At 43.2% G+C, this 25,039-nt stretch overlaps 1 protein-coding gene across 3 annotated transcripts in view; it reads left to right on the top strand.

The window, feature by feature from the left end:
• Positions 1 to 25,039, top strand: part of PDE7B (phosphodiesterase 7B) — a 261,431-nt gene that overhangs the window by 184,689 nt on the left and 51,703 nt on the right. For all 3 annotated transcript variants that reach the window (XM_054023408.1, XM_054023409.1, XM_054023407.1), the window contains one exon: positions 21,067 to 21,150. In XM_054023408.1, the coding sequence (XP_053879383.1) occupies positions 21,067 to 21,150 (84 nt within the window). The remainder of the gene's footprint in view (positions 1 to 21,066; positions 21,151 to 25,039) is intronic.

Genomic DNA, 25,039 nt, shown 5'->3' with positions numbered 1-25,039 from the left:
CTGCCATTATCAAAATAAAGAATGGACTTCTTTGCTCTTCACAATCTTTTTTTCTTAGCGCGAAGGCAAAGACAAAACTCAAAAGCCAACGTCTTCAAAGCTAGGTCTGATTAATATCAATTCTGTAGTGATAAGATGCTTTCAAATTACTGACTCCTGTCCTTTGTATTTTTCTCTCCTCAGCAATCTCTCTAGCAAGAACACCCTTACAGTAGATGCTGCTTTAAACTGGAATTGTTCAAAATATTAAAAGAAAAAGGGAGGAGGGATAGGGAAATTATCCTGACATTCAGTGACAGCTGTAATGTCATGTAAATTATTACTAATGGAGAACATTTATGAAGTGTTCGCCACAGCCCCTGTAACAGAGTTTCACACAAAGGAGGGAGGTTGTTGGACCTACTGTATAGCTGTGCAACAGTGATTACATCTCATCTTTTGTACATAACAAATGAGATGTTTTAAAGATGTCACATTAGCTGTGACACATTCAAGAACACCATGTTCCCGGCAAAGGTGTGATTTTTGCTTTTGTTTTTCTTTTGGGTCTTTTTTTTCTCTTTTATAACAATGATCTGCACTGCAGCTTTTATAACCCAGCTACGTGTGTGTGTGTGTGTGTGTGTGTGTGTGTGTGTGTGTGTGTGTGTGTGTGTGTGTGTGTGTGTGTGTGTGTGTGTGTGTGTGTGTGTGTGTGTATTTTCAGTCACACTGCCTTCTAAACTGGAAACCTGCTATCTGTGTCTGTTGCAATTTTAAGAGGCCATGTTGGGCCCATACTGTACATGTTGCTTTCTGCTTGTCTTCTTTTCGTAGTCCTGTAAGAATAGCCCAAATGCAAATGTTTTTGTCATTGTGATCACTATTATCTTCTCTTTCTGTTACACAATGCAATATACCAGTTCCTGGAGGAACACCCACTGTAAAGAAGAGACAGTGGAAGCGCCTATAATACATAATACTTTCCAGTTCTGAAACAAAATTCATACAAAGATCTTAAAGCTTTTTACACCAATCCAAGGTATCAGTGCCATAGTTGCCAACTTTCATGCGGTAAATAAGCACCCTGATTTTCACAATAAGCCAAAAATCAAACTAATCCCATTTCAAAACAAGCCAATCCCTCAGAACCTCAACACTCTATGTGACTAGATCCCCCTGGCGTGCAGTCTGGGACTGTAGTGGGCCTGCTCTGCACCCCTGACTCTCTCCCCCATCCTTGCCCCTGCTTGTCCCCCTTGCCGGGATCCAATCCAAAAAAAAGAAGCAACAAGCTACAACAAGCAACTCACAAGCCAATTAAGCCAAAAACAAGCCCAATTTCTACATTTTTTTCATGGGTTTGGCATGTGTGATCAGTGCCCATAATTGAGAGATGGGGAAACGAACAAGTCACTTAAATATTCTCTTGTTTTCAAGTTTTCCTAACCAGCAATAGAACCCTCATCTGAGTGTCAGTTTTGTGCATTAACCACTTGCCAGTTCTTCCTCTAGAGTGGTTCTCAAACTTTTGTACTGGTGACCCCTTTCACATAGCAAGGCTCTGAGTGCGACCCCCCCTTATAAATTAAAAACATGTTTTTATATATTTAACACCATTCTAAATGCTGGAGGCAAAGCAAAGTTTGGGGTGGAGGCTGATAGCTCATGACCCCCAATTTAATAATCTCACGACCCCCTGTTTGAGAATCCCTGTGCTAGACCATAGTGAAATACAATGGAGAGGCACTGAGCTATGTTGCGGTATAATCCAGTGGTCTAAGTATACATTGAGGTCTAATCCCATTCTCACATTGACGCTCCTAAAACAAGTCCTCTTTACTTTCTTGCATCCGTTTCCCCATTTGTAAAATAGGTATAATTATTTTACAATTACATGGGGATATTGTGAGAAATAGTGAAGAGCAGATTGTGCTCATCATTCTATGCAGTGAGCAGATAGATAGAGGATCTGATAAATAGAGAAATGTGTTGGAGAGAGATGGACTCAACATAAGCAGAGGAAAAACAGGGTATAAGGTATTTGGTTTCAATAATGTGAACACTGAAGAATTATCCTTGAAACTTGACAGGCAGACAATACTGAAAATTCAAAGTATCTGGGTTCCAGAATTTGCGGAAATGGAGGATGAAATTAGAGCTAGGATCGTAAATGTCTGGCAGAAATGCACAGAGATAAGTGGTGTAGTATGTGACAGGAACGCACCAATAAGATTAAAAGGGAAAGCCTGTAAAACAGTGATCCATCTAGTTTTAATGTATGGCTCTGAGTATTGGGCAAGAAAGAGGAAACAAGAGCAAATGATCTTTTCCCACAGACATGTAAATGTTGAGATCGATGAGTGGCGTAAGCAAGAAAGACCACATAAGGAATGTGTATAGTAGAGACATGCTCAGTGTAACATAAATGAAAAAATGAGGGAATGCAGACTCAGATGTGTTGATCATTTAAAGGGCAATCCTGACAACTTTCTGGGTAAGAGAATCCAACAGATGAAGACTGAAGGAAAAAAGACAGAGAGGCTGACCTAAGAAGAAGTGGGATGTCCTAAAGAAAGACATGTTAGCATTTGGTATGACAGAGGATATGGCATGGAACAGAACACTTTCCAGGGAGAGGACTCATAGGCCATGTCTACACTACCCTTTATGTCGGCAAAACTTATGTCGCTCTGGAGTTGAAAAAAAACACACATCCCAAGCGACATAAGTTTCGCCGACATAAGCGCTCATGTACACAGCACTATGGCAGCAGGTGACGCTCTCCCGCCGACACAGCTATCACCACTCAGTTAGGTGGTTTCATTATGTCAACAGGAGAGCTCTCTCCCGTTGGCATAGAGCAAGGACACAAGCAATCTTGCTGCTGTAAGATTGCTAGTATAGACATGGCCATAGAGTGGACCCCATTTGATGAGATTAACATCAGAAGGAAGATTGTGTTCAGCCCTTCCCTGAGTTAACTGGGAGAGAGTGACATTTCATTCCAGTTCCTGCCGCATATGCAACTGTGAAGGTTCCAGCCACGATCTAGCCTATTCTATTTGAAAAGGGCTTTGAAGGAGAGCAACACTATTTAAAATAGCTGGTTGACATTACTTATTTATTATTAAATACATATATTATTATTGTTTACTAGTATTAAGCTTTATATATTAAAACAAGATTTTCATTTTGTTCAAATTTCACATGAAAATTTTCAGTTTTTGACAAAATATGTTTCAATTGTTTTCGTTTAGTTTTGATCCTACACAATCCCACTCAGTGAAATCAGTAGAACTACTACTCACTGTACTAAAGCTGAGCACATGTAGAAGTCTTAGCAGGATTGTATCTTACGTATCTTCACTTTCTCAAAAAAAAAATCCATCTTTTTCCAGTGAATAAAGAGAGAGAGTTTTTATTCACTTTTCCTTACTTAAATTTCAAACAATTTTGTCAACATTTTTCATTTTAGAATCTCACTGAAAAACAAGAAGTTTGACAAAAAGCAATTTTTCCACAGGAAAATTCAGTATCATTAAATCCACATTTTTCATGAAAAAACTCTTACTCATTTTTCATGAAAAAACTCAGAAAACATTTTGACCAGCTTATTGCTTAGAAAATATCAACTAATAATCTAGGGTATTTTAGACCTTTAGATTGCTTTGAAAATCTCACCCTGCTACTATTTAGTAAGGTTAATTTATCTCATCAAGTGCTGAGTTTTCTTTTCCTTTTGGCATTCTTCAGAACACTCTTCATTCTGATGAGTGCTGAGGAAATCTAGTGATGAGTGAACCTCAAGTGGTTTGGTGACTGGGATTTGGATAAACATCACAAGGGTTCAGATGATTATCTGAAGCTGGCCCAAACTTGGCAAATCTCCTACGTCTGAAAAACTGAGGTGGAAATCTTGCAAGTACAAGCTTTTCTTTTTTCTCCCCTACCTCCCCCGCATACTGAGGTTCAGTTCAAGCTACTTGATGGGGGAAATGAGTTAGCAGTTTGGAATAATTAAATGTGTATATAATTTTTTTTAACATTAGCTCTGTTGAGTTGGAGCTACATGGATTTACATCAGCAGGAGATCTGGCCCATAGATTTTAATTGAATTTAAAAAAAACTATGACGCAAGAAAGATTATTTTTTGTCATCATCCTATCTGAACACTTTAAATTCTTATATAAAGTCTTAAGCCCCTGCACACATTATGTGCTCAGCAGCCCACTGCATGCTAATCATTTCAAAACCCATGGAGAAGTACTCGGAGGGACAAAGTATGGCATAGTGCCATACAGTGGTACCTTACCTGAAAGATGCCATAGACACAAAAGGCACTGAAAGAACCTGGGATTTATTTTTCAAGCATGATTACTAGCACAAATCTGCCAAGCAAAGTTACTCCAGTAACAAAGTATGATTCAGGGTCAGGTAATTTGAATGGGGGAGGTGAAGAAAGAGCCTTTCCTACAAGATTTGGATTTTTTCTGCAACAGTGTATAGTGGATCTTGGCTGTTGTGCTGATCAGAGAAACTGTTTCTCAAGACTTTGTCTCTTTGGTAACATTTCAGTTACTTTTTGACATGGGAAGCATGTGGGAGACAAGATGTACATCTCATATCGTAGGTTAGGACTTGTTTGTGTCCAGCAGCGTAATGAGGTGCATACAGCAGGACTGTGGGAAAGACACTACAAAATCAAAATATACATAAAATGAGGACAATTACAGAGCAACAGGGGCTGGGATCTGGAACACAACCAGCCACCTACCTGCGGTTTGTTTAAGGCCTAGAACATCATGCAGCCAGGAAAAAATGTTTATTGACTCAGAGAACGTAGCCAAATTTCAGTGTGAAACATGTTCCAGTAACTACTAAAGACAGAACCTGCAAAGCAGTCTGGACAGATAAGCATATAAGATTTAGAGAAGTATCCAGACTCTTGAGATGAACTTTTTTAATCTAGTGGTTCAGCAAACTGGAAAACAGGTTCTCTCGTGAGATTTCTGGCCCATCCTATCTCTAATATAGCTGGACATATAATGAGTGGCTTTGCTCAGGGAATTTCATTTCTGGGCCCTGACCGCACCAGGAAGCGCCAAGAGATGTTAAAAAATGAGCAACAGAGGAAGTGAAAAGGTGCCTGGATTTTCTCAGACCTCAAAAAGGCAAATTTTAGATCAATTCGTAATGTATCTTCGACTGGCTCCCTGATAAATGTTGTGTTCTGTCAAAATGTCCTTGCTGCCTGGCATGACTGCCATATGTTGTTTGCAGTGTTGTTGTAGCTGAGGATATTAGAGAGACAAGGTGGGTCTTTTGTTGAACCAAATTCTGTTGGTGAAAGAGATCAGATTTTGAGCTTACAAAGAGCTCTTCTTGAGGTCTAGGAAAGATACTCAGAGTTAGGGATACCATCCGTCCGGGTTTCCCCGGACATGTCCGGCTTTTTCAGTGTTAAATGGCCGTCTGGGGAGGATTTCTAATCAAGTAGAAATGTCCAGGATTTCCCCCTTCCCCTCATGTGGAGTGCGGTGCGGCTGATTGGACGCCTGGCCTGATTGAAAGCCGCTCGCAGCCACTAGGGCCTCTAGCAGCCAGAGTCCCTCCCCCTCCCCCGCTCCCTCCTCCCCCACAGAGCAGCGCGGCTGTGTTTGATTCCACGTGGAGCCTGCATTTCTCCCTCTGCCGGGTGAGCGGGTGGAGCAGGTCAGGCGGCGGGGGAGGGGGTGTGTGTGTAGAGGCTGCAGGGGCAGGGGGCGCAGAGGCTGCAGGGCGAGTGGGGAGCAGGGGGCACAGAGGCTGCAGGGGCGGGGGGGTGCAGAGGCTGCAGGGCGAGTGGGGAGCAGGGGGCACAGAGGCTGCAGGGGTGGGGGGTGCAGAGGCTGCAGGGCGAGTGGGGAGCAGGGGGCACAGAGGCTGCAGGGGCGGGGGTTGCAGAGGCTGCAGGGCGAGTGGGGAGCAGGGGGGCACAGAGGCTGCAGGGGCAGGGGGTGCAGAGGCTGCAGGGCGAGTGGGGAGCAGGGGGCACAGAGGCTGCAGGGGCGGGGGGGTGCAGAGGCTGCAGGGCGAGTGGGGAGCAGGGGGCACAAAGGCTGCAGGGGTGGGGGGGTGCAGAGGCTGCAGGGGGAGGAGGAGCAGGGCAGGCAAGGGCATAGGGGCTGCGGGGCGAGTGGGGAGCGGGGAAGCACTTAGCAACCCCCAACCAAGATCAGAGCGGGAGGGAGGAGGGGGAATGCGGGGTGCTCAGAGGAGGGGGCAGAGTTGGGGCAGGGACTTTGGGGAAGGGGTTGGAATGGGGGCGAAGAAGGGGTGGGGTTGGGGCGGGGCGGGGGTGGGGAAGGGGCGGAGTCGGGGCGGGGCCGGGGGTGGGACCGGGGCCCCGTGGAGTGTCCTCTTTTTTAAATGTTTGAATATGGTAACCCTACTCAGAGTGTCTCAGCTAAATACAAAGTGAAACAGACTGTTTAGCATAAGTAGTTAACACACATTATAAGGGACCGTTTAAGGTGAGTGAAGTCAGTCATAGGACAAAAATAGGGGGGGTTAGTGAGTTACAGATTTGTTGTAATAAGCCATAAATCCAGTGTTTGCATGAAGTCCATGATTTTTAGTGTCTAGCAAAGTTATGAATTTAAGTTCCCAGTCTCATCCTTTGAAAGTGTTGTGCAGGTGTCCTTTGAGGATGAGGACTGAGAGGTCAGATATGGAGTGATCCACGGGTTATGGAGTTTTTGTATTTTATCATTTTTTCTAGTCCACGAAAGCTTATGCTCTAATAAATTTGTTAGTCTCTAAGGTGCCACAAGTACTCCTGTTCTTCTTTTTGCATGATAAAGGATGATAGTAAAGAAAGTGTGGCGAGAAGGACATGGGTTTCAACTGGGAGAGATCGTGACCTATGCTTAACACTTCGTGCACACCTTGTTCGTTCCTTTGCTTTTAAATATCAATTTTGAGCAGTTTCTGGAATATGAGGCTGAGAAAGAAATTGATATTCAGGAGAACAAGCCAATCAGAGACCACCTGGCAGCCGCTTAAGCACTTGATGGACTCACTGTTGCCAACACATCTGCTTGGGAAGTCTGTCCAGAAGGCAGCTGTTCCTGCTGCTACTTGGCATATGAGTGTTCTGAATGCCATCTCAGCCGAAAGGAAATGCAGGACAAAGTTCCAGGGAAATGGAACTCTTTGCCAACTGCAAGTACCTCATTATATTTGTTTATCAACATTATTCTAATTAGTGAAATGTGTAACTAATGATTTCCCTTTGAGTCAGCTCATGTTCATCTCTCAAGTATGAGCAAATCATAAAAAGAGAAGCTAAGCTATAATTTCGCTGCACTTTGAGACAGCAAATATTTCCAGAGTATCAGTCATGAGTATATCTAGTAACATATCTAGCAACGGCTATTGTGGCACAGGCAATAGGGCTGGACTTACCTCCTTTATATATAAGCTAAATCTACACACTTAGATAGATATCTATAGATTTAGCTTATATATAAAGGAGGTAAGTCAACATGCTTTGATTTTGTCTGTGAGAAACAGAAGGACCAAAACGCTGTGAAAGAGGTAGCAATGGCTTAGCCAAAACCAGGAAATATGGAAGTGTCACAAAAGAACATAATTTCATCATCAAGTAGAGCTACAAATAACTGTCGGAAGCCTATCCAAAACATTTCCTTAGCAAGAATATCAGCATTAGGGACTGAGATTGTTATAACAGGAGGTGGAGCATTTGCCAGGTTCTACCAAGTTAGCTCTCCTCCTTTTGAATCCCTTGCCTATGGATTCTACATGTTACTTGAGAAAAGTGGTAAAGAAGAAAAGCACTTTTCAAGCTGTTGAGCATTTAAACGCTGCTTCCACCTTCTGCTTTGTTTCATTCATGAAGCACCATAAAAGAATGTGCTTCAGGTCCCTAGTGCCAGGAATCTCTGCTCTGGAGGCCAATCTTTTACGTGTGTGTTCTATACAGTGCCAAGAAAAAGAGCAGTGGGAGTTGAAGAAACATGATTATATTTTTATGGAGATTTTATCATTTTAATTAAAACAAAATCCCCAGTACCATAGACAACGGACATTTATATGTCCATAATGAACAACCAGATTTTCTTTTAAGTGGACATAAAGATAGCTAAATACATATTGCTAAATATGACACCATATACAGTAGATGGTAATTTGGTGGGGGGGTGAGGGAATCTATATTTAAGGCCAAATTTTCAGAGGGTCTCCCTCAAATGTACCCACAGTACTTGGAATTGTATCCATTTGATCATGGAAGTACCAATATATCTAGGCACAAATCAAGTAGTTTTGCTCTTAACTTCCCACTTTTACTTTTAAATTAATTAATTTTGTCTACAGTTCCCTGCTTTGCAATGGATTTTTGCATATGTAAACAGATGTTCTCGAAAATATTACAGAGTATTAGTAAAAAAGGGCCTTTGAAAAATTGGTCCTTGTTCTTCTTTAGTGATCAATTTTGTGGTGGGGTTTTCTATGTGGGTTTTTGTGTTGTATGGGTTTTTTTGCTCTTATTCTTCTTTTACGGTCTTTTTTTTTTTTAATTTTGCTGTAATTATGATGCTGTAAATGATAAAGCTTTACGCTTAAAAGGCCCAATCCTGCTAAATCCTAGCAGTAAATAGGAAATAATTAGAGCTGTGCAAGAACACGAATTTCTGTTTTGCAAGACATTTGTGATGGAAACATTTGTTTTCTTTCCAAATCTGAACAAAAATAAAGAATTTTGTCATTGGGGGGGGGGGATTCTTTTGCATCAACTAATTTTTTTTTCAATTTTGACTTATTTTATTTCATATCTATTATAATTGAATATCCACAAATATCAAAACAAAAAGTATTTTGGAATAAAAAATTGAAATGTTCCAATCCAATAATGGCAAAAACAGAATGCTTTGACATCATCAAAATGCTTTTTTGATTTTTTTCCCCCAAAAATGAAATTTCATCAAAATTGACATGTTCCAACAGAAAGTTTCAATTTTGACAAAATGGCATTTTCCAATGGAAAACTAGTCTCTCCGAAAATTTTCAGCCAGATCTAGAATGATGCATTCTTAAAAACATTTAGGGTTAAGATTGCCCACTTAATAACAGATGATTTTGGAAAATATTCTCTGGGTTCATTGTTCAGTAATTACTCAGTTGTGACAGTTTTTCTGTATGTTCCATAAAGAAACTGAAACAGATTCAGTCAAGAAAGGGGAAAGTTCCCAAACCATGTCCCTAAGAGACAACTTCCAAATAGAAAAGAGAATTTATTACAGCAAATGATGAGCAAATAAGGTCCGGATAAAATAAGAAACCTCTCAATCTCGAACCTGTCAAGTGTCACTCATCTGGAATGAGTCACACATTTGCCTCAGTTCTCATTTGTATTAGCTGAAGTGGCACTCATAAGCAGAGCTGCAGGCAATAAGCTTTCCAGTTCAGCTCTTCCAAGCTATTAGAAACAACTCATGGGGAGTTCAGAGCAAGCAGCCAATATTTCCTCCTCCTCCCCTTCACTTTCCCCATCAGAGGAGTGAGACTCCAACAGGTGCCTTCCAACAGGTGTAGTGGGGCAAACAACATAACTAGTTTTAAGATGGCTCTTGCTAAGTCTGTGAACAGGGTTGCCTGTGACAGCAGGGGACTGGACTTGTTAACCCAAAAGGTTCTTTCCAGTCCTGTGTTCCCAGTGCTGGTTCCTTTTACACACTGTGACTCCTAGCACAGCAGTGGGGAGGAATCTGTGGCCAGCACTAGTGGTCCTGAACAACACTGTATTCCACTCCCAGGAAATGTCATCCCCAGGAGGCAGCCATGGTGTGTGTGAGAGAGGACTAGGCGGGTTACAAAGAAATTCAGGGAAAGGACTGAAGGAATAGAAGTGGGGAAGGAGAGACTGAGATTGAGCCAAGAGCCAGTGGAATTGGGGAGAGGAAAGGCAAAGAGTGAGACAATAGGGAAGATGGGGGGAAAGAAAGGGAAAGGGAGAAAAGGAAACACCGTTGAGACAAAGAGGGAAAGGATGCTCTTGTGGCTAATGTACAAGACTGGGAGTCAGGTCTCCTGACTTCCATTCCCATCTCTGTCCCTGACACAACACCGTGCAACCTTGGGAAAGTCCCATCACTCACCTGTGCTTCCATTCCCTATCCATAAATTGGGGTGCATACTCACCCACCTTGTGGGCATATGAAAGCACTTGTAGAGCTCTGGCTAGAAGCCTTAGCATTATTAGATAAGGGGGAGAAAAGCTGAGTCAGAAAAAGCTTCACATGTTCACAGCCACAGAAATCTCACTCAAGGAGCTATTTAGAATTTGGCAACTCTGCAACCTTGGTACAAAACTCAAGCGCCCAAACCAAGAAGGTCTTTACTCATCTTTACTCAGTCCTTCCTCAGGCAAAACTCCCATTGTGTAAAAGATGTTAAAAAGACCTGAGGATTTGGTGCAAACGAAATGTTATTGATGCAGGGAGGACTGTTCACAAACTCTTGACTACTATGTTTATTACTTATGATTTTGTGCACCTCTGTTCCTTGTCGTTCCAGACAGTGGGGGAAGAACTGGGAATCCCACACACAGAGCTCAGGGAAAAGTGGGAAATTATCTCCATGAATGCGCCTACATCTCCAAAAGCAAATTTGGTTTGGTAGTGTGTTCAAACTCTGCAAATATCAGAGCACTTGAGCTTTACTGGCATGAAAAGCAAATATTATTAGTATTTGTATTAGGTTAATGATAGAAAAGCCAACCAAGATTATGGCCTTATAGTGCTAGGTGCTGTACAAACACATAGTCCCTGTACCAAAGAGTTTACAGTCTAAATAGATAAGACAGACAAAGAATGGAAGTGTGGTTACCCTTTTTTACAGATAGTCCACAGGTCCCACAGGAAGCCAGGAATTGAACTCACATTTCTTGAGTCCCATCCAGTGCCTTCACTCCAAGACCATCCTTCCTGTTAAAAAAAAAAATCCTGAATGATCAAAAACAGTTCTCAAAAGCATATTTCAATGAGTATATTCAACTGTAAAATTCTCAACTCAGTGAAATGAACTGTCTAATCAGAAAACAGAAACAGTGCCCACACGTATATTATCCACAGAACAAATCGCATATACTTAAACCAAACTGTTCAAGAAGGAACTGCAGGCCAAGAATTATTCACTGAAGAAATCTGTTAATAATTTCAGATAACTGAATATTGCAAACAGGTGGTAAGTTGGGAAGCGCAAATTTGGTTGAAAAATGATCTTAGGAATTGTTCTCTGACCTCCACTCTAAAGGAAATCTATACTCTGAGACTTTCCAACCCTGATTGGCAGATTCCAGGGTCCCAGTTTTTTTCTCAATTACAGTAGTAACTCTGTTGAATTCAATGTTGTTACACCAGGGTAAATCCCATGTGAGAGTAGAATCAGGCCCTAGAGTTTTGGGTGGTTTACATAAAGGTTCAGATGCTCAGATTCTAAATTGAACTGAAGCTCTACAGGTTGACCCATTTAGTAGAATGAGTGACAATTGCCAGTTAAGATAAGACGTTATAGTTCTGATCATTTTGAGTCCTAATATAAATATGGGTGATGGTTTTAACCACTAGAACAATTTGCCAATGGTCATGGTAGATTCTCCATCACTGACTATTTTTAAATCAAGATTGGCTGTTTCTCTAAAAGAAATGCTCTAGGAATCATTTTGGGGAAGTTCCATTCTCTGTGTTATACAAGAGGTCAGACTAGAATTCAGCGTTTCTCAAAGTGGGGGTCCCATCCCAAAAGGGGGTAACAAGACTATTGTGAAAGGGGCAGCATGAGAGTGGCAGCTGCTTGCTGGCGCCCAGCTCTGAAGACAGCACCGACACCAGCAGCAGCACAGAAGTAAGAGTGGCATAGCATGGGGGGTGTCATCACTTTTTGAGGCGGGTTGTCACAGCCTGAAATATTTTCAAAGGAGCTCCCAGCAAAAAAAGTATGAGAACCCCTGGACTAGATGATCACAGTGGTCCCATATGATCTTGGAATCTATGACTCTTTTAGACACTTTTAAGAGAAGCTGTGAAGCCAAATGCACTGAGAATAAGGTCAGAATCCAGAACTCCTAAATTCTACTCCCTGGTTCTGCTACTGATACACCATGTGGTCTTGGACAAATCACATACTTCCCCATATGCAAAATGGGGGTTCCACAGGCCTGGTATAGCTCTCCCTTGTTGGATGTTCATCGGGCTGCTGTATTTGGACCCACATGCTGGATCAATGTGCTTTTAAGCTCCTCTGGGTCTGAGTGGGTTCCAGACACTGTCTCTTTCTTTGGATTCAGGCATACTTCCTGAGCATAGACTGTCATCTGGTACAACTCCTAGGGAATGGGACCCTGCAGCTCAGCTGCCCTAAATCCCATAAAGCTCCTAAGTAGGTTAAGCACATCCTCCCTAGAGCTCCAAGATTATGGGTACTCTGGTTTATAGTTTAACCTTTCAGAGATGCATAATAGCTAAAACAAGTAAGACACAGACCTTGCAGAGGGATTGCCAAACCCATCACTCTTTAGACAGTGCAAGAGATATACATCTCCATGCAAAATATGTAATGTCTGTATGTAATTCCCTCTCTCAGTTTCACCACCACTCTTGAGTATTCTTTTGGGATTTGGTCAGTGTTCTGTCCAGATTCCAGGTCCCTTCTCCAGGACCTCACTCCTCCAGCTCATTTGTCTCTTCCAGCTCATGGAGTCTCTTCTCACTCCTGCCCCAAACTTCCTTTTTTTTAAACCCTCTTCATCTCTGTGGTTTTTTAAAAGCCACCACAAACAACCTGTTTTTTTTTGTGCCATTGTCTACACCTCTGCAAAGAACTGACTTTACCTTCGTTGCAGCCAGGGGTGAAAGTAACTTAAAGGACTCACCAGTATGCCGGAGTCCTGAGCAGGGGGCATGGCCTCAACTGGAAGAGGTGTGGTCTCAACCGGAAGAGGCGGGGCCTTTAAATACCCAGGCCATTTAAATCAAAATTTAAAGGCCCCGGGTCTCCAGCTGCAATAGCGATGACTGGGAACCCCGGGCCCTTTAAATCACCCCCAGAGCTACTAGCTGCAGAGGCGGCTGGGAGCCCTGAGGCTCAGGGGTGATTTAAAGGGCCCGGGGCTCCAGCTGCGCTGGGGAAGCACCGGCCGGGGGCGCAGGGTCTGGGGGCTGCCCGGCAAACCGTGAAGCCGGTAGCGCTTGGGCTTCGGGCAGCCCCCTTGCCTCCAGACCCTGCGCCCCCAGCCGGGCACTTCCCCTCCCGGGCTCCGGTGGCGCAGGGTCCGGAGGTATGGGGGCTGCCCAAAGCCCATAGCGCTCGGCTCTCAAGAGTCAGGGAGGAGCAGAGCCGCCGGAGCCCGGGAGGGGAAGTGCCCGGCCGGTGGCTGGGGTCCGGAGGCAAGGGGGCTGCCTGAAGCCCATAGCGCTCGGGCAGCTCGGCTCTTAAACAGAGCCGAAGAGTCAGGGGAGGAGCAGAGCTGCCATTTTTCCGGACATGTTCGGCTTTTTGGCAATTCCCCCCGGACGGGGGTTTGAGTGCCGAAAAGCCAGACATGTCCAGGAAAAAGAGGACGTATGGTAACCCTAATGATGACCCCATTCAGAAGCAGACACTTAGGCACCAGTCCCCCACTCCTTAACACAAGTATGATGTAATAATACAGGAAAGACCACCATAAGGATATAAAGATATAGAGTTCATAATATCAAACAGAATTCAAAAATTGTACATAGGTCTGCCAAATCATCACAAGGACAATTATATTTAACCACCTAAACTGAATGGTTTTGGGAACTGTTTGTGCGTCACTTTGAAAAATGTACAGTGCTATGTAAGTGCTATGTGTTTTTATTAACGATGCACATTATTTGTTTCATCAGTGGGCTTTATAAAGGTAAGTGAGTAGATGTCAAGAAGAAGCATTTAACTAATTAATAATGGGCTTCTCTTAATGGTGCAATTTAGAATTGTTTTGCGATGGCAGGAAGACATTATCTGCAAAGTTACCATGGTAACACAACCCACTACACATTGCTAAGAGCACAGTGTAACTATTCTTATTACTATTATTACAGCTTTTGACATTTAGACTTTTTTTAGGCCTGAACATTTTTGCTAGATTTAAATTCAAGTGTGAGAAAGTTTTGCATCCTCCCATCAGGCTCCACTGGATTACAACAGCAGTGACGCTAGTGATACCACATTACTCTGGTGGCAGAATGCCTATCTTCTAAGGCTAAATAACTTCTACATTTTTAGGAACACAAGAATTACCATACTGAGCCAGGTTACCTAGTTTAGTATCCTGCCTCCAAGTGGTCAGGGTTGGTACTTTGAGGCAGGCATAAAACCCACAGAATGCATGTGATTGCATATTACTTCTCCCCCCCCCGTTGGAAGTTCCTAGCTCTTGTTGTTGCAATGAAAACCTTCAGAACGTGAACAGAATGTAAACCACTGCAAAGGTGTGTGAGGTCTGCAGAGTTCTAGAGCCTCTTTTACTGTGCATAACTTTGCTGCATGGCAGCAGAATGATAAGGCTCAGGCCAGTCATGCTGTTGCTGTTCAGAACTCTGAAAGCAGTAGTGAAATATGCAAGATCGTGTCAATTTCACAATGCTGCTGGTTGGGCAGACTCTGAGCCACAGCAGAGGCGCTAGAACTGGAATTATAAAATACCAAGGACCACCCAAAAGAGAGGCAGAAGTAAGGGTAGAGTAATAGACACACACACACACACCCTCTCCACTCATACGATATGTAAGATTTTCTGCAGGGGGGAAGGGAAAGAGACAGACAAGCTCCTTGCAGCAGCTGGAGAAAGGTGAAGCTTCAAATTTCCCAGACAGAGGATGATATAAAAGGTGGAGATTCTAAGCCGGGTGTAGGGGAAGTAGCGTAGTACACCTCCCACCACTATCCCTCTTCTTACCAGCTAAGGAAGCTGAGGAAGGGAGAGCACTGAAGTTCTCACCAGAGCATTGCCTCTGGACCTCATTGTCGCTCCTCTTCCTCCCAATCGTTCATATTCATCTCTAGCTAGTGGGCCTACTTAGCTCTCCGGCTAGCAAGTCCCTGGTAAATTTTTCAAGCCCTGGTTGTGCCATAAGGGAAGCTGGTTATTTGGTGGAGTTGCATCTGCTACTTCCTTTAGAGACAAAGATTCCCAAGGATGATTTCTTGTCTGCTGTTTGCTAACATTGGTAATAATATTTTTATACAAGCCCCTGTGTTGTCCTTGGAACTATTTTCCCAAGGCTCTTCTGCTGCTTTTGTTCAATATTTTTCTGTTAGACTCCTGGGATGCCAATGATTGAGGTTTCCAGCTCTTTCATTGTACCCACAAACTATTGACTGAAACATGTTGATGGCTCTTGCTGACAGTCGCCTAAGTCAGAACCCTCCATTTCTCCATATGAAAAAGGAGCTTGGACAAGCCTTACAGCTCAGTTACCCCTGTTGTCATTCACTCCTTTCCTCTCTCCATGCTTTTGTATATTATAGTCATGCATACATGAGTTTATATTCTCTCAGAGAAAGTGCTCACCATTTACCATACAACAGTATCTAGACCACCTTAGATTTCCAGCTTAAAGTATAGAGCAAAACAGGTGCTTAAACAGCACGGTGTGGTAAATGTTGACTTTAACACTATGAGTTGTGTGAGAATAATAGAAACATATGTATGTTCATACAGTATCATGTACATTCTGTGTGTGTGCATATAGTGACCATCCTCAGGGACAACAGCAGTAAAATGTTTCTTACAAAAGAAAATAGTTGCCAGTACTGTGATACACTCCAGCCTCAAGTAGCTGAATAAGCTGGTGAACAATTTCTAGCCCATTATTAAGGTTTGGGACAGCTGTGGGAATTTTCAGGGTAAAGCATCAGTATATGAGATGGGACTATGTTTTGGGTAACTGGGGTTCAGATAACTGAGTTTGTACTGAGAAGCAGAGCTAGTTGAACATTTTTCTTCAAACTTTGTTTTTTTACAAAAAGGAGCTTTTTCTTAACACTGAATTTTCCCCAGGAAGGTTCAGTTTTTAAATTTGAAAGTCCAAAAAGCCAAAAACTGAATATTTTTTGTTAAAAAGACAAAGACTGAAAATTGGTTATTGTTACTGCTAATGGCCCTGGAGACAGACTTTTTTTTTTTTTTATAAACACTATCCTCTTGGAGACAGCATGGTCCAGTGGACAGCTCACTGAAATGGGATCTGGTTTCCGAGCTCTGTATAAGCGAGCACAGACTCACCCGGCGGCGCCTCCTGCTGGTCATCTCTGGGAATTAGCTCTCCAGCCGTTGGAGTGCCCTCTGCAGGCCGGTGTCCCGCTACTGCTTGGCCCCCATGTCCCTCCTAGACCCAGTGCCCTGTTGTCTGGGGTGCTGCCCGCTGGCAGTAACCCCTCACAGATCTGGGTCTCTCCCTCCTAGGGGAACCCCCACCCACTATCCCCACTTTGTCTCAGTCTTGGCTACTGCCCAGTCTCTATCTAGCCCCCATTCCCTAGGGCAGACTGCAGTATAAACCACTCATCACAGGCAAAGGGGTTTGGACCTGCTGCCTCTGGCTACCCGTAGGCTGCCCCCTGCAAACCAGTACCTAATAGGCCTTACCAGGCCTGCAGCCTGGGGCTTTCCTAGACCACAGCTCCCCATCTCCCTTGGCCTCCAGCACCCACAGGAAAAAAAATAGGGGGTGCTCAGCACCCACCAGCCACAGCTGTTTGGCAGCTGGCAGGAGGCGCTCGGGGGAGGGCGGAGAACAGAGTGTAGCGGGAGGCAGGGCCTCGGGGGAGTGGGCAGAGCAGGGGCGAGAAGAGGCAGAGCGAGGGTGGGGCCTTGGAGGAAGGGGTGGAGTGAGGGCGGAGCACCCACGGGGAAAAATAAAAGTCAGCGCCTGTGATACAAACCCCAGCAAAGAAGTAACACACCCAAAAATAACAGTATAACAAAGGTGAATTTTGTGGGCAGCAGTAAAATAGGATCTGGGGAAGGAAAGAGTTAGTGTTAACTAATATGTACTCAATAATAATTCAATTTCCCACCACTCACAACCCTGCCAAGGCTCCAGCTCCCTCCCAGGCAGCTGATCCACTAGAAATGAGCCTGGAGACAAATGTTGTAGTGCTGTGAACATTGGCTGCCTTAAACAAAAAGGGTCCCTTTACAGTGTCTTTGCTCCTGGGTGGGGCAGGGTCCTCTCTGGCTTCTTGGTCTGGAGTTCTGTGGAGGCTTTGGCTGGCTTCCGGTAGCCAGCGCCAGGTCAGATCTCTGTCACTCTGGACGCTGGTCTCTGCAGGGTTGGAACTGCCTGACCCAGGCAACACATCCCACAGCAGTTCAAAGACTCCCTTTGTGAGGTGGTTTGTTATGCACAGATTCCCTGATTGAGCTGTTCGGCTTTTCTCTTCTCTGCTCCCCAAAGTCACAACTTGGATCTGACACTGAAACGAGTCTCTGGCTCTGAGTCAGGCTGTCCCCTTTCACTGCGAGACTGAGCAACCTGACTCGTTCTTGGCCCAGCAAGCTGCTTCTCTGGATCACCCCATCCAAAAGCCTGTTGGGCTCACCAGGAGTTTCTTGTCCCTTTTGTCCGCAGCCCTGATTCCAAGCATGCTGGGAAATGGTGTCAGAGGGCTCACGTAACCATTATTGTTGTCTGATGTGTGGAAGTCCTCCTGTGCATAAGGACTTCAGTGAATAAGAACAGCTGTTCAGAACCAAAACAAGGGTGCTGTCTGCTTGCGGGAGAGGTGGCAGAAATGTATAGGTGAGACCGAGGCAGCCATCCAGCTTGACCCATTTTTATGCACTGAACTCTTTATACACATACATGTTTCAGTACATTGCAGTAGGACCCCATAGAGGCTGTCTAGCGTAGCGGTCTACTTGGCCCTAAGTTTTAAGCCTGCCCCAGACCTGAACCCCACAGGGTTTTCCAACCTGACCTCTTCCAGTCCTTCCTGCAGAACCTGAGTCAGCGCCTCTGCCACTGTGCGTGTGCTGCAGAGAGAGTGGCACTGTGGCTCCTTGGTGCACTCACTCAATGCAGTGGCTGGCAGAAGAGGAGCATGCAGCTGCCGCTGGGCCAATCTCCTGGGCAAGAGAATGTCATGAGAGCCCACCTCACCCAGGCCTGAGATGGTCCAGTTGTTTTCTGTCCCGACCCAAACCTGACACTTGTAGTTGGGTCCCCTTGCATTCAGGTTGGGTTGCAGGGCTCTAGTCCAGAGTTGCAGGAGCTGGCAAACTCCATGTAGGGTTACACAATACTTACCTTCCTTTGTACAGCACTTTGAGATCTGTGGCTGAAAAGTCTACTTGACAGCTAAGTAGCAGTAGTGGCACACACTGTACAGTGCAGAAAACATCATTACATTACGATAACACTCACAACATCAACAAACCTTCTTTCCCTTCCCCAAGAACCAAAAACCTTTGTATAAGTCAAAAGGTAGAAGAGCCAGAGCTTCCTCAGAGTCCACTAGGGGCTTAATTGATCTGTTTTTCATGGAAGCTGCCATGCTACAGTAATGGGCTGCAGTACAAAACCTGAAGTTTTAGTAAAGTAGTATTTTAAAGAGTGGAGGTCCTTAGATGACCATTGTAGAAATGCTGCATCGGGTGCACACTTTTAGCATTCTGTGAATTGTCGTCTGTGAAGTATCACATGGAGCCGTGTATTAAATAGACTAAATAATGCAGTGGCACATCCCAGCTGCTGTTGCACGGAGCAGCCGTCTCATTGTGTGATAGCTACAATCTGTTCTCCGGCCTTGCTAACACGAGTTGCCTACGTGGGGAAATTCAGTCCCGCAGCATTTCAAACAGCGGCTTTTGGAAAAGGAATGTTTCTCCTGCTTATTTACTGCATTCGCAACAGCAGCAGCTCAGTAACGGCTGCTTAATTCTTCTCTTGTCCCGTCTCCCCACTTTGAAAGGACCTTGACACCATGATTGCAGCCAGATTCTGGTTCTTGTCATGCAGCTGATGTTTCAGCAGCAGCTGTAAGTTGTCAGCACTGCCAACATCTCCACCCTTACTGGCAGTATTGTAATAAGCCACACACTCCTGTTACCTAGCACAGGCTGGGTTTTTATTATTAATTAATTAATTATTATTATTAAAAAGAGACAGTGTAAGATGCCAAGCGGGCAGAAGATTCATTCAGGAAATGTCTCCCCTGGAGAGCCCAAAGCTGCCTCCAGACTTTGGGTCTGACAAAGATGCAGCTTTTTCTGTGTTTGTAACATTGAACATTCCAGTGTGCTATCTTATGTTTTCAGCCTGAAAAAATAAAAGAGAAACAACCCTTTTTATTTCCCCTCACCTTGTTTGTTTCACTTTGAAACACAATGAAGATGGAACAGTGATCTGACTCTCAGCTGTCAAAATTTCCTGTCCTGTTTTCACAGAATCCTTCCTTTCGCTACAAAAAGGTGATTTGAAATGAAACACAACTAATTGTATTAACTGAAGAACAACTGCTTAGCTTTATTTTAAGCCTGAAGGCAAATAGCTGGAAGCTTACACAAGAGAGCTAGCAAACGCATTTTGCAGCATCACTGCTCTTCCTGCGCGTGGAAATCAAGTCTGCTAGCACTCCTGATTAGAGAACTGTAGGGGCCTAGGCAGCAATATGAAATTTGTACACACAGACCAATCCATTCCCCTCCAACTGCTGTATGCTTAAAATCTCCAGCAGGTAGACACATCACTACACACAATTTGATCACTAACTCAGCAGGTGCTGTTAGATGTAGAGGTGCAGTGAATTGGTGATAGGCCTGACAAAGATTTAAAAACAAACCACCACCACCACAACCTGGCAGTTTGCAATAAACAATGCTTACCCCCAGGGAATTAAACATTTTGGCTGGGATGTATGTCTGCTGCCTACACCTGGCTTATTGATAGACTTCTCGCCATTCCTCAGCACTTCCACTGAATGCACTTCTACTTAATTAAGAGGTATCAAAAAGACCATAAGTGTTTTCACAATCAGAGATTTTTTTTAAAATGTTATGTGTTGGTACAGTTACATTAGGAGCAGGTAGACCAATTCTTTTTAGAGTTACCTGATAGCCCTCAGTAGTCTTCACAGAAAAATAAAAACTCAGAGGGAGACTGCTCTGAATTTAGTTATGTCCTCAACACGACTGCCTATTCCGGGACAGATGTGGCCACTCCTACGCAACCTTAACGGTACTTTACTTTTCAAGTAGTCTAATTAATTTCAGTGGTGCAGCTTGAGGCAATAATAAGGTACTTGTCAATGTGAGTAAAGCAGTCTTGCCTAGTCTCACTATCTTATTCCAAACCTGGTGGTATTTAGTTTTTTTCTTAAAGCCTCAGTTCCTGGAGTCATGCTATTTTTTTGAGAATCACAGCTTACTTTTTTTAATGAACATTTCTAACTTTCATTGTTGCAGAGAAAAGCTTGAAAACATCACCTGAGTGCACCCTAAAGGCTCAAAAACACAAAGGGAAAGGAAAAGAATCATTTTTTTAATATCATGATTTTTAAACCAGTTTCATTAGATTTGGGGGCTGATTAATGATTTTTGAACATAGGGGGTTGGTAATACTGGTAAAGGGGGCAGGATCTGTCTCCCTATGTCTGTGTGGTTCAGATTGTAATGTCTTTAAGGCAGGACACTCTCTGCTGTGCGTCATGTACAACACGGAGCACCCTGTCAGCAGTGAAATAACAATTTTAAGCCTTATTGGTATAGCTGGGATCAGAAACTAGATTTCTGCAATGCTCCTGAAGTGATATGAGTCTATTCACTGGATGAGCAGCTGTTCAATAGGATGGCTACATCTTTTCTGCTATATTCCGATCATATCAGAGGATTGAGCTGTACTGCAGTACCTAGTTCTACGGGGAAGCCATGTGAAATGGTATTTGAAGCCTGGCTTTCCGGGCAGAGGATTGTGATGCTATCAATTTGGTTGGTTAATATTACACAAGAAGAAAGGGTGAACACCCCTTCTAACATCTGTGGGGGGTTGTGTTTTGCAGGAGATGCACGGGTGAGAGGTCAGACTGGGGTTCTCTCTGAACGCCGTGGTTCCTACCCGTTCATAGACTTCCGTCTTCTCAACAGTAAGTGCAATCCCTCCCCCAACTAAATTCCTACTAGGGATGGATTTGTAAAGGAAATTTAAAAACCAAAATGGTTATTAAAAGTCTATGACCCCAGGATCATTGTGCCACATTTCAATGACCTGCTTTCCTCTTTCACTCAACGGGGAATGTGCCATAATACTGTTGTTCCCACCCAGTGTTTGAGCATGAAATGTTTTGACTAAATGACCACTGTCCATACTGCTTACAGTTGGTCAGATAAATACCTACGTCAGTAGTGGTGTGATAGCTGCCATCATGGCCAACCCCAGGGATTGAACTGGGGACTTCCACAGTTAAAAGCACCTAAAGATCCAGACTCACCATCTGAAAGCTTTAACCGCCTCTCATCCTCTGTGGTTTGGGCACAGAGGGGGAAACATAACATACACTGAGTAGTAGATTACAGTGACATTAATTTTGCCAACAGTCAGAGCCCAATGCAAAACCCAATGGAGTCTACCCCTTGACTTAGATTTTGCATCAGGCCTATAGTGAGCAGCATCTGTCAAAAAAAACAGCTATAACCTCATTTTTATTAAAGTTATTAATCTAGCGTTGTTGTGAATAATGAAAGATACAGCTAAAAAAAATCCCAGTTCTTTTTCACCTGACCTCTCTCCATTTATCCAAACTATGAGAGGGATTTTTCTGTCTTCTGTCCTTTAGAGAGATTCCTGGGAAATGCCCAGTTATTGTGCCCCAGTTACCCAGTGTGCAAAGATGATTAAAGATAAAAATTTCACTCACAATTCTTTGGTCTTTATATTCAAACAGAATACAACACAACTCTGACATTCAGACACAAGTAGGGCTTGGCATAAATCTCATATATAGCACAGGTCATTTGAATTTTACCTTTGAAACAACACTTACTAACAGCCTTCATCAGAATAGACTGGATCTCCAACAGTTGCTTAGTGATTAAAGTTTTAATCCTCTGGTGATTATGTTTTTCATTAAAAAGCACTTATCAAAACTAAACATTAAACCTTGTTTGCTTAACTGCTTTCCAGAACTCCGAGGATCTGGGGAATGGGAGGGCTGAAAATAGGTGGGACTGGAGCAAGTGCAGGAAGAGAAGAAGGGAACTAGAAAGAGGGGAAAACTCAGAGCTCTGATGTGCTGACACTTATGGAAGCTGGCAATGCTGCTACAGTCTGGTAAAGATTTTAGTTTTGGAATCATCATTATCTATTTTCTGCTTCCTCCACTGTTGGCCCAGACCAACTGCTGCCAAATCTTGTACACTAGAGGTAGTGCTGAAATCAGAAGTCCATCAGAATGTTGGGTATGATGCTGAGTTAGGGAGACATAGATGATGAGACAAATCCAGAAAGTTGCCCAGACCAACCAGAGGATATCAGATCTGCTGAGACCCTTGCAATATCATTAAAGATATGGGCTCTGTAGCGGAAGAGAACTTGAATCAGGTCTGGGTAGTAGCAAAGTATTGGGAAAGAACAGACAGAGTTAGAAATCCAGCAATAGGAATGAGTTAGAAACTTAGCTGTACTCGCAAGGCAAAGAAGAGCAAAGAATAGGGGTACAAAAGGGCACTTGGGAGGGAGGGAAAGGTACTTACATTTTTTTGAAAAGTATGTTCAAGAGCTCAAAACTTACTTCTCAAAATTCTAAACTGAAACTTTTTTAATCAAACCCAGTTCACCTCTCCTTGGTTATAAATCGATTGACATGAACACCAGCTGCTGAGCAAATGCCATTGTCCCAGCTTTCATTCATGCAGTGACAGAAGTGAATAAATGTTCACATTTGACTCTGCCGGAAGTATTTCATTCTTGTTTTCAATTTTATTTATTTATTTATTTAGTAGTCCCATTAAACTCTCCTTCCTCACCCCCCCCCAACAAAAAAAAAAAGTAACCTTTTCAAATTGTATTTGTGAACTTTTCTGTTGATGGTAGGTTTTCTGGGGGAAGTGGGAGGTTTCCTTCCACGGAATCCTGCCGATTCATTCTTCCAATTCAGGAAGGCACCAATTCAGGAAGGCACCAATGGAGGGGGTCACCACAGACAGCAGTACTGTTGTGATGGCTCAAGGAGTAAGGAACTCAGCTTGACCTTTCTAACACATGTGGCTACCCTACGTAATTTAAAAGAGGTGTCTTTCTGTATGTTGCATCTTCAAATTCAAAGGAGCTGCACTGCTAGTTTATACAGCAGCCGTCATTTTTGTTTCATTTCAGATGCTGAATGTTACAGAGTAAGTCAATGTGTCCTCTCTCAGGGGGACTTTAAGACTTGTTCTTTCTTTGTTGTTTCTCTTTAATCTAAAATTAGCTATTTAGGGTATGTCTACACTACAAAGGTGTGGGCTTAACTCAGATTAGCTAACTGCATTAGTTGGCTTGGGTTAAAATAGCAGTGAAGACATGGCAACTCGGTTTTTAACTCAGGTTTGCAGCTTGAGTTCTTCGCCATGCTCCCATATGGACCCTAACTTGAGCTGCTATGGGCCTGAATAGCCATGTCTTCACTGCTATTTTAACCTGAGTTAGCTAATGCAGGTTAGTTAACCTGAGTTAAGCACACACCTTTTTTTTTTTTTTGTAGTGTAGATATATTTTAGACTGAAAAAAACTCTGTTTGACCTCTGTGAATGGGGAAAGGTAGCAGTCTTGAAAATATGGAGGGAACCAAAATCAGATTTTTGTGTTTTCATTGATGTATTCTAAGGGACTGATGAGAATTTGTTAATGTTTAAATCCAAAATAAGGTGAAATCTCAACACTAGACCACTACGGTTGCAAATGAAGAGAGCACTGGGCCTGTCTCGCTCACTGTGCACATGTCTGTGCCTGGGATGTACACAAGCTTTTATTTTGGCCTCACCCATGCTCACTAAATGGGGCCTGTCTATTTAACATATTCTATAAGTACAGCGGGAACATTGATTAAAAGAACTTCCTCTTAAAAGGGAACAAGCAGCGTAAACAGAATAATCTTGTGATACAACTATATAAAGTGCCAGGACTAATACTACTAAAATTATTTGGCACCATGAAATGTTTGCTTATGTAGCTATAACTAAGTGAGAGATTAAGGCAGAACAGACTTTACTAGAAATATATTCAATATCCATAAAGACACATCACAATCATTTCTCCATGATCTAACTCCTACAAATTCAGATAAACAGAACTTAAACTCAAGCTACACAGCACCATCTAGCAACTCCAAATAATATTACCCCCCCCCATCTCACAAAAGAAGAGAGAGAAAAATTAAAGTTTATTATTAAAGAAAGACATGTACCTTCTTAAAACAAATATTTCAGGACACTGCTATTTAACATAAAACAATATTACTCAAATATAGTCTTTATAGGTTATAGATTAGTTTATAGATTAGTCACTTGGGTGGATTTTCTTTCCAACATGGCCAGCATGGGTTAGCATGAAGCTTGTCTATATCTTTTGGCTTCTTTGGATTCTGGCACCAAATTTAATGTGTGGTTAAAAGGTGTAGTAAAGTCCTTCTGGAGAAGGAAATTGCATTGATTCTGAAAACAGATCTTACAGGGTAGGACTCAAAACCAACTGGATTACAATTAGCTTCCTGCTGTTTGAGCTAAAGTCTATGATGATGTCTAAACATTCCTCCAGTGCCCAGCTATATCAGAGAGAGGTTTGGTGTGTGTAAGTTGGCTTTGACAGGGCCAGATTGCCAAGCACCATCAGGATTGTCCAGGCACATTTTCTCTCTCACGCCCAGCTGGCGGAGAGGTAAGGCTTCAGTGTTCCTGTGACTGGAGTTCCAGGAGAGCCAACTGAGGTCACTCAACTAGAGTGAACTGCAAAGAATGGGGCAGACACTCCCCAATGCTGGTGGATATTCCAATACTTAG

The sequence above is a fragment of the Malaclemys terrapin genome, chromosome 3 (genome assembly GCF_027887155.1).
Source record: "Malaclemys terrapin pileata isolate rMalTer1 chromosome 3, rMalTer1.hap1, whole genome shotgun sequence".
Classification (NCBI taxonomy): Eukaryota; Metazoa; Chordata; order Testudines; family Emydidae; genus Malaclemys; species Malaclemys terrapin.
The sequence above is the reverse complement of the archived record's forward strand: the minus strand, read 5'-3'. Positions and strand labels throughout refer to the sequence as shown.